We start from the raw sequence: 17,073 nt of genomic DNA on the forward strand, positions 1-17,073 counted from the left end.
TTCACGGCTGTGGAATTCCCTACTAATTGGCGAAACATTGGCAGCCAGGAGTTGGCCTGGAGTATCCTGCTAAATGGACTGCCGGGACTGTCATGCGTCGTTGCAAGATCTGGGGACAGTTTGAAGCCCTCGATTGGGTAATAAGTGCCCACTCTTGGTGTAGCGGGGATGCATACGGGGAGAGTGCTCTCCTCAAAGGAAGGGGGAGCACTAGTGTCCTTGTTTGTTAAAAAAAAAAATTGCTTTGCATAATGATACTGGTAGATATAGGTAACAAAACTAGTGAGTAATTTAAGTGTAGTTTGGTACTAAATGTAGAATGTTGCAATGAAGAGGGTAAATGTTGTACCCATCAAAAAGTAATGTATGTCGAAGCTATGTGTAATATGTATAGTGAGTTTGAAATGTTATTTAAAAAAAAAAATATGTTCAACAGGTCCCGGGTACGAGGTGTGACGAAGACGTCGACCACAGACAGTAGTCCCTAAGTCAGGTCCCCGGTACAACGTACACCCCAGGAGATATGAGAGGTGTTACAGAAGGGGAGAGAAGTGGGAGGTAGGCTTCTGTAGAGTAGTCCGGATGGACCTAACCCAACCTGAAGGAATTGCCATGTGGTGACAAAAGAGAGTGGGTAAAGCTTCAGTATGTCAAAGGTAGGAGGCAAGATTGTCGAGGAAAATGGATAAAGGAAGGGGGTGTGTAGGGAAGGTGGACTGACGTACGGACCTGTATGTAGAAGAAGGGCGGAGGTGTAGTGTATAGAAGGTGGACTGTTGTAGTAAAAGAGGGGAAACAGCTGGAGATAGGAAATAGGGCTGTAGTATTGGATTTTGACCATTAGAGGGCAATGGAGAGCTGTGAGGTTAGGACTGAACAACAGCCATGGGCTAAGAAAACTGTTGAGTCATGGTGGGCGGAGTTACCAGAACGAGAAGGTTATATAATAGGGGGAGAAGGTTTTGGAAAGTTCAGTCAGCGAGAGGAGCACAAGAGGCAGGAAGCTCTGCTGAGGACTAGAGACAGAAAAGAAGCTCCAGAGAAGGGCTGGCAATAGAAACAGTCAGGGGGGTGACCCTGACAGGATTAGCCGCAGACAGAGACAGCAGAGATCACAGCCGGAGAGCAAAGAGAGGCCGTAGACAGAGACAGCCAGGGGTACCACTAAACCGAACGGACTCGGACTGGTGAAACGCTGTGGTGGTAGGCCTAGGGTAACCATGGTGAAGGAGCCGCGAGGGATGTCCATTTGCCAACGAAAGAAAGTGAAGGTACCCGGGCCTATGTACGAAGTTAAGCAGCTACTGTGTGTGGCTGAGGGGATTGTCAAGCAGCTGCTGTGTGCGGCCGTGGAGATTGTCGAGCAGCTGCTGTATGCGGCTGTGGAGATTGTCGAGCAGCTGCTGTGTGAGGCTACGGAGATTAATGTGCAATTGCTGTGAGGTGCTGTGGGTCGTGGAAAGACGATCAATAAAGAAGACCTGTTGAACACGTTCCTGTCTCTGTCTTGAGTCTATTGGGGCGAAGAAAAGGGTCACCCCCTCCCAGTCGGTCTCCTACCTACAGCCTTACAGACTGACATTCACAGTCCAATTATGAATTGCTATGAATCGCTATTTCTGGACTGACCATGGGTCTCTTGACCCAAACTCAACAGCCTCATAGGCATAATTGAGGATGATGAGTTTAAGTCAGAAGACCTGTAACTTTCCGGATACTGCTGGTCGTTCTCGGCCATTGAAGGGTGGACATGGGAAACCGGCCCATGGCTGGGGTCACACGATTGTCTCCAAGAGAATCGGATCGATTAGATTATGTTAATGACACTCCAAAGTCGACACCGAATTTGAGCTGAGTGTCCGCTTAGTGTGATCCGATTCTTTCAGATGAGAGAATTGTATCACAAGTGCAGAGAAGACGGAGAGAACTCAATTTCTCGTTCTGCTCCATTATGTGAGTCTACGGAATTCGGACTACACTTGGATGACATGTGAATGATCCCTAAAAGTGAGGATAGGCCAATTATTGGCTCCACAGTTTGCAAATGCCCAAAGTACAATGATCCAGAAATGGTAGCTGAGAAGATCCCAATTAACCATAATACCCAATTCATGTAATATTTGGTTTCAAGGGGTTGACTAAAGTAATAAAAATGGACTGCGTTTCCCTTTAAAGTCCCATCCACGCTTTTATCAAGTTTGTCGTCTCCACAGCCGTGAGGACACTTTACATAAAAACTGCAAAAAAGAATCTGTCTTCAAGTATCCGGTGACAAGAGCTTTTACGGCAGAGACACCATCCAATAATCTCAGTAGTGATGTTTAAATTTTAGATTGCTTTCCTCCCTCGTCCCTTCATCATATATATGACCTGAAAGGCAGGTTTTTATGTTTAATAAACTGAGTGACAGGCTCCAAGGACACCGGCGGAGAGAACACGTTCTGTGCCTTCTATAGCAACGGATGGGAACAAGTGGAAGAAAATCCGAGACATAAATGATTTATATGTCTTTGTGGGAAGCCGCTGTATGTTAATATAAAGAAAGAAGGCGAGCGATGCTATTTCATACCAAGTTATTAGCCAAGAACTGGGACGCTGCCTTCTTCATTTTACATTTATTATATTAGCAGATTCGGCTTATTGAATCCTTAAGAAGACTGTGATTGAACAGTAGTCGTAGCGATACCTTCTCTATCTCCCATTAGAAAGTCGACCCTTCACCATATTCCTTATTAGAGCAGATAAATGTGCCCCGCTTTGGATACCTTTCTATGATCCGCTATGTAAGAGATTGCTCGATCTGTATGTAACATAAGCAGACATTTATCTAAATGACTTTCATTCAGTAGCAAAGTAACATAGTAATTAAGGTTGAAGGAAGACTTTAAGTCCATCTAGTTCAACCCATATCCTATCCTAACTTGCCCTAACATGTTGATCCAGAGGAAGGCAAAAACCCCCCCCATGGCAAACAGTAAGCTTCGCATTAGGGAAAAAAATTCCTTCCCGACTCCACATACGGTAATCAGACTAGCTCCCTGGATCAACGCAATATTAAGGCTATGTGCCCATGTAGTTTTTAGTGCTGCGGATTTTGTAAAATCCGCAGGTAAATCTGCAGGTTAAAAGGCCTGCGGTTTAGCCTGTGGTTTTGCCCTGCGGTTTCCCACCTAACAATGATGAAGGTGATTGTAACCCGCAGCAAATCCATGCGGAAAAATCCGCAGCATGTGCAGTGCGTTTTTTTTATTTCCATAGAAAATAAAGGTACTGTACAACACAGCAGAACCTGCTGCGGACCCACAGGGCCAAATCCGCTGCGGATCCGCAGCAGAATCCGCAGCGTGTGCACATACCCTAAGGAAACTAGTGTATATACCCTGTAATATTATACTTTTCAAGAAAGGCATCCAGGCCCTTCTTAAATGTTAGTAGGGAATCACTCATTACAACATCATATGGCAGAGAGTTCCATAGTCTCACTGCTCTTACAGTAAAGAATCCACGTCTGTGAGTATGCTTAAACCTTCTTTCCTCCAGACGTAGCGGATGCCCCCTTGTCCCCGTCACAGGTTTAAGAGTAAAAAGATTATTAGAAAGGTCTTTGTACTGTCCCCGCATATATTTATACATTGTAATAAGATCACCCCTAAGCCTTCGATTTTCCAAACTAAATAACCCCAAGTGTAATAACCTGTCTTGGTATTGCAGACCCTCTAGTTCCCTAATAACCTTGGTCGCTCTTCTCTGCACCCGCTCCAGTTCAGCTATGCCTTTCTTATACACCGGAGACCAGAACTGTACACAGTATTCTAAGTGTGGTCGCACTAGTGACTTATATAGAGGTAAAATTATGTTCTCCTCATGAGCATCTATGCCTCTTTTAATGCATCCCATTATTTTATTTGCCTTTGCAGCAGCTGCCTGACACTGGCCACTAAATGTGAGTTTGTCGTCCACCCATACACCCAGGTCTTTTTCAGTGACAGTTTTGCCCAGAGTTTTACAATTAAGCACATAATTATACATCTTGTTTGTTCTACCCAAGTGCATGACCTTACATTTATCCCCATTAAAGCTCATTTGCCATTTATCAGCCCAAGCTTCTTGTTTACATAAATCCTCCTGTAACATAAGCTGGGGAGATGTGCCGTGGATACTGTGTCTGGAGGAACGTCCTGCCCCATCTACTGGCTGACACAAGGCTGTGGGACGGATTTCCCCAGTAAACAGCCTACGTGCATATGTTGCCTCATGTACTGGCCTCTATAAGCATGCTACAACAGGCAGTGGGACGGACCACCCCAATTAAGAGCACATGAATCTTCACAATAGGTTTAATACCTATTACCATGTATTTGGTACAGTACGTAACTGAAGAAGGTCAAAATTTGACAGAAACTTTTTTTACGAACTACAATAAATATTCTCCTGAATATCCTAAAGTTGAGTGCTAGGTTTATATCTTGTACTGCAGAGACAGCCCAGGATCAGGCATAACTTAACAGGTGCTCAACCAAATAGCTCTATCAGAGGAAAGCAGTCTCTTGGGCTGAGCAGAAACAGAGAAACTATGAGTTCAATACATCATTGGAACAAGCTATCAACCCTCTAGACAGGCTCCTATACACTTCACAACGAATGGATGGCCACACATAGAGACATATAGCACAAACATCTCCCAACAGAGTATCACAAAATCCCGTTTTATTTTCATCTTGAACCACTCATCTCAGCAAATGTCGAGCAAGAGCAAAGAGAAGTACAGATAGATCTGTAAAGTTAACTGTGCAAAGTTTTCTGTACGAATTTGGTAACTTATTTTGTAATATATTACATTGATAGACTTTTTTCCTGCTCTCTTTGGATTATTTTTAATCTTCATAGGATGATGATCAGTACAATTTGTCATGCCGAACCGACAGCATGAAGGTGGTGAAAAACTAAAGCAAGTTTTTTTGCTAAATTTAGGCCTCATTGAATCCACACTGCATAATTTGCATTAACATGTAAAGTGTCAAGTCACAACAATATCTGTTTCTGCTCATCCAATTTTTCAGGCAAAAGTTGATGGAAGCTTAGTTTGTAACTTTGATGTTACACATACGTAATGCATCTTCATCTATAATTTGCTGCTTGAAAAGAAGAGTCATTCTACTTTCCCGTCTGTTGAATCTGGACACGTGCTATTTAAAGGGAATCTGTCACCTATTTTTTGGCATATAACTTGCGGCCACTGCCATCAGGGGCTTATCTACTGCATTCTGTAATGCTGTAGATAAGCCCCCAATGTAACCTGAAAGATAAGAAAAAGAGTTATATTATACTCACCCGGGGGCGGTCCAGGTCCGGTCCGGTCTGATGGGTGTCACAGTCCGGTCCGGCGCCTCCCATCTTCTAGCGATGACATCCACTTCTTTGCTTCCTGACGCGGCTCCGGTGCAGGCGTACTGCTCTGCCCTTTTGAGGGCAGAGCAGAGTACTGCATTGCACAGGCGCTGGACCTCTCTGACCTTTCCCGGTGCCTGCGCTCTGCAGTGCTCTGCTCTGCCCTCAACAGGGCAGAGCAGTACGCCTGCACCGGAGCCGCGATGGGAAGCAAAGAAGAGGACGTCATTGCTAGAAGATGGGAGGCGCCAGACCCGGACCATGACACCCATCGGACCCGTACCGGACTGCGACACCCATCAGACTGGACCGCCCCCCGGTTAGTATAATATAACTCGTTTTTCTTATCTTTCAGGTTACATCGGGGGCTTATCTATAGCATTACAGAAAGCTGTAGATAAGCCCCTGAATGCGGTTGCCGCATTTTATATGGGAAAAAATAGGTGACAGATTCCTTTTAATACAATGGGCCATTCATGCACCTGTGCAAAAAAAAAGGTGACAAACGGGAGATGGTGCTCTCCATGAGATTTATCACAGAATTAAAGGGTTTTCCAGGATTGATTTTAGAATCTGCATGAGCTTGCCCAGTATAAAAATAATAAAATGAAAAAATAAAACGTCAGCACCTGTTCTGCTGCTCTGCCTCCTCACCGCTGCCTGTGGAATTTGTTGGTTCCATATTAAGGCACTGCAGCCAATCATTGGGCTCAGCGGTGAGGCTGATATTGTCAGCACAAGACTGCTGAGCCGAATGCAGATCAGTCCACAAGGGAAGGAGAGTGTCGGGGAACAGGGAGGAGCGGCAGGGGATCCATGGGGAGTATGCACAACTTCTTTTACGTATAGCACACTTGGCCTATTCGTTTTGTTATTAGAAAGGGGTAGAACATCCATTTAAGTTAGTGGTAATATCTTCTTATTGCAGATCTCCTATGCTACATTTTTTGAGGGCAGTAAAGGACAAGATGGGGGGGGAAGCAATGAGCTTGATGACACATTTTTCTGATTTGATTCAGTAATTTCATGAAAAAAAAGTTGTGTAACTGCTAAAGAAAGTCTGTAAGAACTGCCTCACCCTACCCACTTATAAAGAAAGTCTGTGAGCTCTTCTACACCACCCACTTACAGAGATAGCCTGTGTCCTGTTTTACACCCCACTTACAGAGATAGCCTGTCTCCTGTTTTACACCCCACTTACAGAAAGAGCCTGTCTCATGTTTTACACCCCACTTATAGAGATAGCCGGTGAATCCTTGGTCCCACGTCCACTCATAGAGTAAGTCTGTGAATCTTACACCACTCACTTATAAAGAAAGACTGTGAGTCCTTCTTACAGCAAATACTTATATAGTAAGCCTGTGAGTCCTTCTTACACCACCCATTTATAGAGAAAGTCTGTGAGTCCTTCTTACACAACCCACTAATAGAGAAAGTCTGTGAGTCCTTCTTACATCACCCACTAATAGTGAAAGCCTGTGAGTCCTTCATACATCACCGACATATAGAGAAAGCCTGTGAGTCCTTCTTACAACACCCACTTATAGAGAAAGCCTGTGAGTCCTGCTTACACCACCCTTTTATAGAGAAAGCTTGTGAGTCCTTCTTACATCACCCTCTTATAGAGAAAGCCTATGAGTCCTTCTTACATCACCCACATATAGAGAAAGCCTGTGAGTCCTTGCTATACCACCGACTTACAGAGAAAGCCTGTGAGTCCTGCTTACTCCACCCATTTATAGAGAAAGCCTGTGAATTTTAATTATCTGTCAACTTTTAGAGAAAGTCATAGAGTCCAAAATCACTTCCCAGTTATATAGTAAGCCTTTGTCCCACTTTACCCCCCAATTGTAAAGAAAGCCTGTGAGTACTCATTCCCACTCCCACTTATAAATAAAGCCTGCGAGTCCTTACACCACCCTCTTATAGAGAAAGCCTGTGAGTCCTGCTTCCACCGCCCACTGACAGATAGCGCCTGTTAGTTATTTTTATACCACCCTCTTGTAGAGAAAGCCTGTGAATCCTGCTTCCCCAATGCACTGACAGAGAGTGCCTGTGAGTTCTTCTTATGCCACTCTCCTGTAGAGAAAGGCTGTGAGTCCTGCTTCCCCTGCCCACTGACACAGAGCACCTGTGAGTCCTTCTTATACCACCCTCTTGTAGAGAATGCCTGTGAGTTTTAGCTCTTTGTCAATCTTTAGAGAAAGCCATAGAGTCCAGAATCTCTTCCCACTTAGAGAGAGTGCCTGTGTTCCTTGCTTACATGGACCAAACATCAAGCACGTGAGTCCCATATACCCTGCCAACACATCTTTTGCTATATGAGTTGGCATACAGAAAGACCTATCAATGCACCAAAGCCTCAAGATATGTCTCCTATCTCAGTGTATAACACCTTATAGTTATATCAGTAGATAAACACCTGATAGTTGTAGCTCACTCGCGTGTATAAAGTGCTCGTTTCCTCAACAACAGTTTTCCCATTACAACTCACCTCCTTCTGCAGAGCAGATGAACACGATGTCACTGAAGGGTCCGTCTCCTTTATTATTGTATACGCCAACCTTCACTTCAAAAGGGGTGAGCGGTGGGGTGCTCTCATCCCTGTAGATAAATTTAGAGGCATCGGAAGAGGTCACCATTTTCTCCTTCCATCCTCTGGTGTCGTTAGGTCTGAAGGCCACAATGTATCCAAACCCTTCGCCGTTCTGAAACTCTTCGGAGACAGGCTGCAATGAACAAAAATAAAAAAGAATCCCGCATTTACAAAATGTTCTCTTTTGATCAAAACTGGTCTATTTTTCAGCTACGCCCAGACCGAACAGATTGTATTTGAACCTCAATAGCAACATGGAGGCAACCTTAGAGGCAACCTTTTGCCTTCCCAAAGAACCACCAACATTGTACAGTTAAACCTGAATACTTGATATAGGTTTGGCTTCTCCCTGCTGTCCGAGACATATAAAAGCTTCGCCAAAAAGTCTAGTTGATGGCGCCCCAATTCCACCCACTCTCACTAGTATCACCGAGGACAGCTTACCTTACTTCATGCATGGAGAGATATGTTCAGCTCACCCCTTAAATGCTCTTGATTCCTTCGGAGCATGGATCACATCCCTGTGAGACGGTACATAGCAAATATTCTGAAGAAAAGATCCAGCTATGAAGGATAATAAAATCCAAAAACTTTTATTCCAAATTCAGATAAAATACAAAAAACCCGAACGGTGGTACCGGAGGAAGGGTTGCCGGAGGAGAACTGGACGCGTTTGGAAAGAAGAACACTTGTTCCAAACGCGTCCAGTTCTCCTCCGGCAACCCTTCCTCCGGTACCACCGGTCGGGTTTTTTGTATTTTATCTGAATTTGGAAAAAAAGTTTTTGGATTTTATTATCCTTCATAGCTGGATCTTTTCTTCAAGAATACCTTACTTCATCACCAGTCTTACTCAAACTTTGAGAATGCGCTAATACTATACGCCAGCATGGTCGTAGATCGGTGTGTACAATCTAATGTATACAGACTGTCCCCCAAAGCACACTGAATGCCAACATATTAATGGAAAATAAGGATAATGGCCACAAGAAGATTGACATACCTCCCAAGTTATCACTAATTCATGACGTCTTCCACTGCCCCCGCTGACATTTGCTGGAGGAGTTTTTGGCACTGAAAGAAGAAAGAAAAAAAAATCAATAGAGTTTTGCATTCCATTTTATTAGGGTTTGTTCACTCAACAATGTTTTGATAAGGATTTTTCAGAACTTTATTTTGATCTGTATTTTTTTTTAGTATGGGACATTTTCTCTATTTCAACTGATCCATTAGTAGAGATGTGCAAATAACCTTGCAGGACCTCGGTCCATGGGCCAAATCAGTATTCCATGGCCACTGGAGGAATCCCCGGTGCCTCTACTGATTTGTAAACCCCAGTGCCTCGGGGCGACATCACCATTGTGTCATCATCGCTGAACCCGAAATTGCCATATCGGTACCCTATTCGTGCCGACTTTATGTTTGACGATTGTTTCCAAACATGTTTGCTCATTTCTACTCTCATTGACTCCAATAACATTAGGCTATGTTCAACAAATATTGCAAAAAACCATATTCCGTACCGAATATTGAAAAATTTGCTCAACTCTAGTCATGACTCATGACTCACACATGACATTGCACCGAGCCAACTAATCAGAAGAGGAGCCTGAGATGACATCATGTAGGAGAAGGTTCCCTCTGCTCACATCTGTCAACTGCTGGGAATGCTGGACGGGAGTCCAGCAAAGTAAAATCACTCATGTCTATGCAGTAGTCAAACATAGGCCGGGGTCACTCTTGCAAATGCAATGCGAGAAACTCGCATGAGTCTCTCGTATCAATATCTGGCACTGCCGCCGGCACTCTGGACCAGAGTGTGGGGCTGCATAGAAATACATGCAGCCACAAACTCTGGTCCCGAGTGTCAACGGCAGTGCCTGGTATTAGCGGGAGTTTCTCGCACTGCAGTTGCAAGTGTGACCCCGGCCTTGTAATTTTCTTCAAGCAGAGATGTGTCAAGAAAAGACATGCTCCTTTTTTTTTTCAAGCTAAAAAAACATGCACCATAGACACCTATTATTTTTGAAAATGGAAGCTGGATCAGTTTTTAAAGCATTTTTAGTAAAGATTTTAAAAAAGTGACGGCAATGGTGGACTAAAAAAACTGGTGAACCCACATAAAGTATACTGTACTTTAAAAAAAAGATGAATTTGGTGCAAACAAAAAATAGGCACAAAACACCGAAGACTCAACATCAAACAGGAGCAAATGCAATAACGAATCGGTTTGAAAAAATAACAAATGATAAATTTGATCCTACGTGTTTTATTTCAATGCCACATTCAAGATCTGTTCTTGGTGTCAGTGAATGTGGACATTTTTAAAGGGATTGTCCATCTTTTCAACACATTTTTTTTTACTAAAAAGGTCACAATTAGGGTGCCTTCAGACAGCCGTATACATCAGATTGAGATCAGACCCCAATGGCTGGACTAGTCATGACTCTCCTGACCTGAGTGTGACAGCTTCATACAGTCATATGTTAAAGTTTGGGCACCCCTATTAATGTTAACCTTTTTTCTTTATAACAATTTTGGTTTTTGCAACAGCTATTTCAGTTTCATATATCTAATAACTAATGGACTCAGTTATATTTCTGGATTTAAATGAGGTTTATTGTACTAACAGAAAATGTGCAATCTGCATTTAAACAAAATTTGACCGGTGCAAAAGTATGGGCACCCTTATCATTTTCTTGACTTAAACACTCCTAACTACTTTTTACTGACTTCCTGAAGCACTAAATTGGTTTTGTAACTTCATTGAGCTTTGAACTTCATAGCCAGGTGTATCAAATCATGAGAAAAGGTATTTAAGGCGGCCACTTGCAAGTAGTTCTCCTATTTGATTCTCCTATGAAGAGTGGCATCATGGGCTCCTCAAAACAACTCTCAAATGATCTGAAAACAAAGATTATTCAACATAGCTTTTCAGGGGAAGGATACAAAAAGTTGTCTCAGAGATTTAACCTGTCAGTTTCCACTGTGAGGAACATAGTAAGGAAATGGAAGAACACAGGTACAGTTCTTGTTAAGCCCAGAAGTGGCAGGCCAAAAAAAATATCAGAAAGGCAGAGAAGAAGAATGGTGAGAACAGTCAAGGACAATCCAAAGACCACCTCCAAAGACCGACAGCATCATCTTGCTGCAGATGGTGTCACTGTGCATCGGTCAACAATACAGCGCACTTTGCACAAGGAGAAGCTATATGGGAGAGTGATGCGAAAGAAGCCGTTTCTGCAAGAACGCCACAAACAGAGTCACCTGAGGTATGCAAAAGCACATTTGGACAAGTCAGTTACATTTTGGAAGAAGGTCCTGTGGACTGATGAAACAAAGATTGAGTTGTTTGGTCATTCAAAAAGGCGTTATGCATGGAGGCTAAAAAACACAGCATTCCAAGAAAAACACTTGCTACCCACAGTAAAATTTGGTGGAGATTCCATCATGCTTTGGGGCTGTGTGGCCAATGCCGGCACCGGGAATCTTGTTAAAGTTGAGGGTTGCATGGATTCAACTCAGTATCAGCAGGTTCTTGACAATAATGTGCAAGAATCAGTGACGAAGTTGAAGTTACGCAGGGGATGGATATTTCAACAAGACAATGATCCAAAACACCGCTCCAAATCTACTCAGGCATTCATGCAGAGGAACAATTACAATGTTCTGGAATGGCCATCCCAGTCCCCAGACCTGAATATCATTGAACATCTGTGGGATGATTTGAAGCGGGCTGTCCATGCTCGGCGACCATCAAACTTAACTGAACTGGAATTGTTTTGTAAACAGGAATGGTCACAAATACCTTCATCCAGGATCCAGGAACTCATTAATAGCTACAGGAAGCGACTAGAGGCTGTTATTTTTGCAAAAGGAGGATCTATGAAATATTAATGTCACTTTTATGTTGAGGTGCCCATACTTTTGCACCGGTCAAATTTTGTTTAAATGCAGATTGCACATTTTCTGTTAGTACAATAAACCTCATTTGAATCCAGAAATATAACTGAGTCCATCAGTTATTAGATATATGAAACTGAAATAGCTGTTGCAAAAAACAAAATTGTTATAAAGAAAAAAGGTTAACATTAACAGGGGTGCCCAAACTTTAACATATGACTGTATATTTCTATGCAGCTGTCTTGCTCAGGTCAGGATATCGGTGGCCTGTCCATGCATTGCGGTCTGATCATGATCCAGTTTATACAGCCATCTTATCGTGCCATTATAGATGATCGGATCAATTCACGAAACTCCACTCCAGCGTCAAGGTCAGTGGTGGCCGACCGCTAGATCTGAGACCCACAAATCTCTTACCGTCCTTATGGTGTCATCTGTGCGACATGACACACAAATGATGTCAAAAGCCTCCTATCTAACCAGGTACAACTGACCTGGACGCTGGACCATAGTTCCGAGAATCAATGTCTCACTATGGTAAAAAACAAACAAACTGAGAAATAGGCATTATACATAGACCAACGTGGTCCTATTGCACTCCACATATTATTGCTTTTCAAGTCCTTTTTTTATTGCTATAGGAATATCTCTATCTCTTGTAATAATTATTAATATATACATCTGCACAAAATCTAGACATTTATTTATTTTTGGAGGAGAATTTGTGTTTTGAGATGCAAGCATTAGCAGAAATTCTACAGTCACCAGATCTTATTTTTTGGTTTAATGTCATAAACAAAAATTCCAATTAATTACGAGTCTGCTCCTGAGGTTCCCAGTCCCATGTCACATTCGTCAGACGCTGTGAATTTGGTACAAACCTCCGGTTCGTATCGTTCAATGTAATGTGTAACTATCAGTGTAATTTATCACTGCATTCATATGGTTATAAAACTTGAATATTGACACATAATTAGTATATTCGGAGTCTTCTGCATATTAATTGTTTGTAATGAGGCACATAAAGAAGACAGCCCTGCTCTAATGACGAGCTCAAACGACACAACATTTCATTCTGCATCGTCTTGTCCTGACAGTTTGGAACAGATGTACAGATGGTGAGTCCAAATAAAAAGCCCCGAAATGAAAAAGCCAAAAAATCTTTACAATATTAAATTAAACTTCAATTAAAATAACTAAGACATCAAAACTTAAAAAAGGAAAATTTGGACCCAGCTGGTAATTGAAAAACAGGGTCAAATGTCTCCTTTGATGGCCCCACCATCTCCTGCCCAAGGGTCCATCACTGACAGCTGCCAATTTATTCGCAGCATCCTCTGTATATTTAACGGTCTACAGTGATTGGGACATTATCTGTATGAACTAAAATTCCTTTTACATGATATTAATGGGATCTGATTATTATTGGACTGTCATAAAGTGAATAAAAAAAGTAAAGAAGCTTTGAGAAATATTGGTGAAGACCAGCTTAGTCTGGAGTCTTACAGGCAATGCTCCATGGGATAAAGTTATGCAAATTAACTGTCTCGCAGAAACAAAAAAAATCTATCTCGCAAGTACTGCCTGACCAAGTAATGTCTGACCCTTCATAGAGCCTTTCGACATGTTCAAAGATAAATACCAAGCCAGACACTTAATGGCAGACATCAACAAAAAATGTCCAAATTCATATAGGGCTCTTCAATAAGACTATACACAACATTCCCATATATGCCAAAAAATGGAAGGGAGAAGAGATCCCAAATGTAAAAGCACAAACTTTTATTACGGTAGTAGATAATGATAATATACATTACATAAAAAAGCAAAAATTCTGTCCAAGGGACACCGAGCTCAAATAAGTATCTGCAAGGTGATGTTGTCTAGATCAAAGATTATGTAAAATAATATGAGGTCTTTATACATCAAATATATATTCATCAATCTCTTTGAAGACATATCATATGTAATGTGGGCACAAGTAATTAATCTAATTACTAACCTATGTGGGTAATCCACAATGGAAATGATTCCCAAACTGTCACCCCTTGTAACATACATAGATGTGATATCGCAAAATAGCTTAAATCAAATGGAAGTTCACCACCATAAAGAAGTGAACCATGACAAATCCTTGTCAATAAACATCCGATAACAATGCATGACCACAATACAATAAAGAGTGACTCTTATTAAAAAATGCATATTACCTATTAGGAGTGGTGTGTGCGCCCGGCGTCCCCTCACCCCGACGCGCGTTTCACCACCTGCTTCTTCCGGGGCGTGCCAGGGTGAGGGGTATCTGAATATTTATGAGACAAGTGCCCAATCATTGCGCAGGTAGGGGGGAAAGAACGGCGCCGACAGATCACGGTGCATGATGCATTAGCTCGCCTCCCAATTGACGTACTTCCTCTGGGTAACGCTCAATGACACGCAGACAGTGACGTCTGCTCATCAGTGTATGAGCGCCCCTGGAAAATAGCGGAGGTCGGGATATTCGCGCATGCACGCCTGTGGCTATACATCCAGAGTGACAAGGAAAAAAGTGCTGTCTTAAAATTAAGAAAAAGTGCATATAGTGCGAGGATAATGGCTTAAAATTCTTTTATTAAGTGACGTGAAACATCAATAATTAATATTGAATAAAGTGACCGTGCTATTTATATCATAGAATCTTAAAGTGACAGTGCACGTTAATTTAGAATACACTAAACAAAGTGCGCAAATAGTGATCAATATCACCAAGTATATTTCAGAATTAATAATAAATATGATAATTACTAAATTGCCATGTTATAATAAAACACTAATATAAAGTGACAGTGCCCTATAATAATTATATATTAATGCTACAATAATTAATAACCACTATATACAGTGAATAATCCATATATAATATGGCAGACAGCCTGTTTCAGGGTGTTTGCCTCTCATCAGGGTAAAGCAAAGACTGGATGGCTGAGTGCCACGCCACGGCTTGCTAAAGTATCAGACATTGACTTGTAGATTTCCTTTCCTAGGTGGTACTTGCTTCAGTTATTCAGCGAGATAGCTAATTTGCATACTTTTCTCTGCTGGTAAATTACCTGTAAGGCTCCATACTTCCCCCACATTAAGGGCATTGCACTCATCCAGCCAGACTCTGCTTTTCACTGCTGAGGGTCAAATATCCCCCACTACCCTGAAACATGTTGTGTGTAGATGAATGTCTGGATTGGCAATTATCCTTTACTACGATGCAAGGCTCGTTAACAGAGATTGACTTTAAGGCTGTGTTCACACACAGCGTTTTTTTAGCGGTTTTTACTGCGGTTTTCACTATAAAACCGCTATAAAACCACTAAAAATAAGCTTCCCAGTCATTTCTATGCATTTTGCACTTTTGTGCACATTGATGCGTTTTTTACCGCGAAAAAAACGCATCGCGGTAAAAACCGCAGCATGCTAATTAATTTTGAGGATTTTGCACTGTTTGACTTTTTCAAACCAAAACTGGCTGGAATTGAGATCGGATGCCATGTCATGTTTGGAGAGACCCTGATGTGCCTAAACAGGGAAAGCCCACAAGTGAAACCAATTTGGAGACTAGACCCCTTAAAGAACTTATCTAGATGTGTGGTGAGTAGAGTTGAGCGACTTTTGTTTTTTTAGGGTCGCGTTTCGTTTCGTGAAACCCGACTTTTCCAAAAGTCGGGTCGAGCAAGATCGTCCGATTATAGGGAAAAGTCGGGGTCGTCCCGAAACACGAAACCCAATGTAAGTCAATGGGGAATAAAAGTCGGCAGTGAGAGGAGGACAGGAAACACACCAACAGTGCCCATTTGAATGCCAAAAGCATCAATTCTTCTTACTTAAGCTTGTCAACCTTAATTAACTTCATAATACAAGTTACGCACTGAAAAATGAGGGTTATTTGGCTAAAGTTGTGGGGGGGGAGGGCTGGCTGCAGGTTTTCATGTGCCCTGGGCGAAAGAGCGCCCCTTTAACACATACCACAACTCATCATGCTCCGATACGGCAGAGAAATAGCGGTATAGTACAATGAAAAATACCTCACTTTTTACATCTCATGACGAGGCCCATCTATTTCTCCATACAGAATCATTGGTCCCATATAATGTTTGAAACAGTATATGATGAGCTCCACATAATGCTACAGTATATGTTGGTCCCCATGGATGAAGCTCCACTGTCTTATGGGCCCAAATAATGCTCCAAACATAATGGGCCCCATTTCTAATGCTCTAGTGTATAATGGGCCCTGTAAATGCTGCTCCAGTGTCTGATGTCCACCTTTGGAATGTTCCAGTGTATGGTGGGCCCCATCTATCATTCTCCAGAGTATAGTGCACCCCAAAAATTGCTGTCCCAACATTGAAAACAATCAAATAAGTCTCCTCGCTAGGGAATCCCTGTACTTGTCTGGACTCCTCGTCGTCCCCATCTTCCATCTCACTGCACAGTATTTCAACTTTGCAAGTGCTGTGATCCTGAGCAAGCAGGGGGGGCCCACTCGTTGGCGACCGCACTGGCACAGGGCCCCTGATAGTACGGTGGTGTGTCTGATGGCGGGTGGGCCGAACCTGCACTTTCATCTGCAGCTTCCTCTTTGTCACCGTGTAAAATGGAACTGTATATGGGAAGGGTAACCTGAGTTTCATCAGGGTCAGATTCAGGCCGTGTAGCGTGCGAGGGGAATGTAGTGGTCTGGGTCAATGTACCAGCAGATTCATCAAGCAGTGGCTGGGCATCAGTGCACTTGTGTCGCCCCCAGGAGTACGGTCGCCACAGTGGCATTACCTTCTTCCTAGGGAGTGTGATGTCATGCTTGGGAGCAACGAACGATCTCTCTAGCAGGTTAACTGATTGGGCGGCGTTATTCCCACGAGTCATGACCCTCCAAACAGCGTTCATGAAGGCAAAGTGTTTGTTTTACGTGGGCAGTATGGTTGCAAAGCTGAACCTTAAAGGAATGTCCAGAAGGGCACCACCAGGAGTGGAGCCTACGGTTAAATTCGACTCCACCTGGGAAACCTCAACCATGCCAGCTACAGAACAGATGCACACATTGCAAGCTTAATTCCGTTAACAAACGAGACTCCGTCATGCCCCGCGGTCCGAGTCCAGCTTACTAGAGGGACACGTGAGGCTCTGGCACATGAGATTGGCCAATAACTGGTGTGT

General features: G+C 42.8%; 1 protein-coding gene across 2 annotated transcripts in view; it reads right to left on the minus strand.

The window, feature by feature from the left end:
- The window catches only part of CNTN5 (contactin 5), a 2,193,251-nt gene that overhangs the window by 95,879 nt on the left and 2,080,299 nt on the right, over positions 1-17,073 (minus strand). For both annotated transcript variants that reach the window (XM_073582945.1, XM_073582944.1), the window contains 2 exons: positions 8,987-9,057; positions 7,883-8,117 (listed from right to left, as the gene is read on the minus strand). In XM_073582945.1, coding sequence (XP_073439046.1) covers positions 7,883-8,117; positions 8,987-9,057 — 306 coding nt within the window. The remainder of the gene's footprint in view (positions 1-7,882; positions 8,118-8,986; positions 9,058-17,073) is intronic.

The sequence above is a fragment of the Dendrobates tinctorius genome, unplaced genomic scaffold (assembly GCF_039654945.1).
Source record: "Dendrobates tinctorius isolate UK_male_01 unplaced genomic scaffold, ASM3965494v1 ptg000075l, whole genome shotgun sequence".
Classification (NCBI taxonomy): Eukaryota; Metazoa; Chordata; class Amphibia; order Anura; family Dendrobatidae; genus Dendrobates; species Dendrobates tinctorius.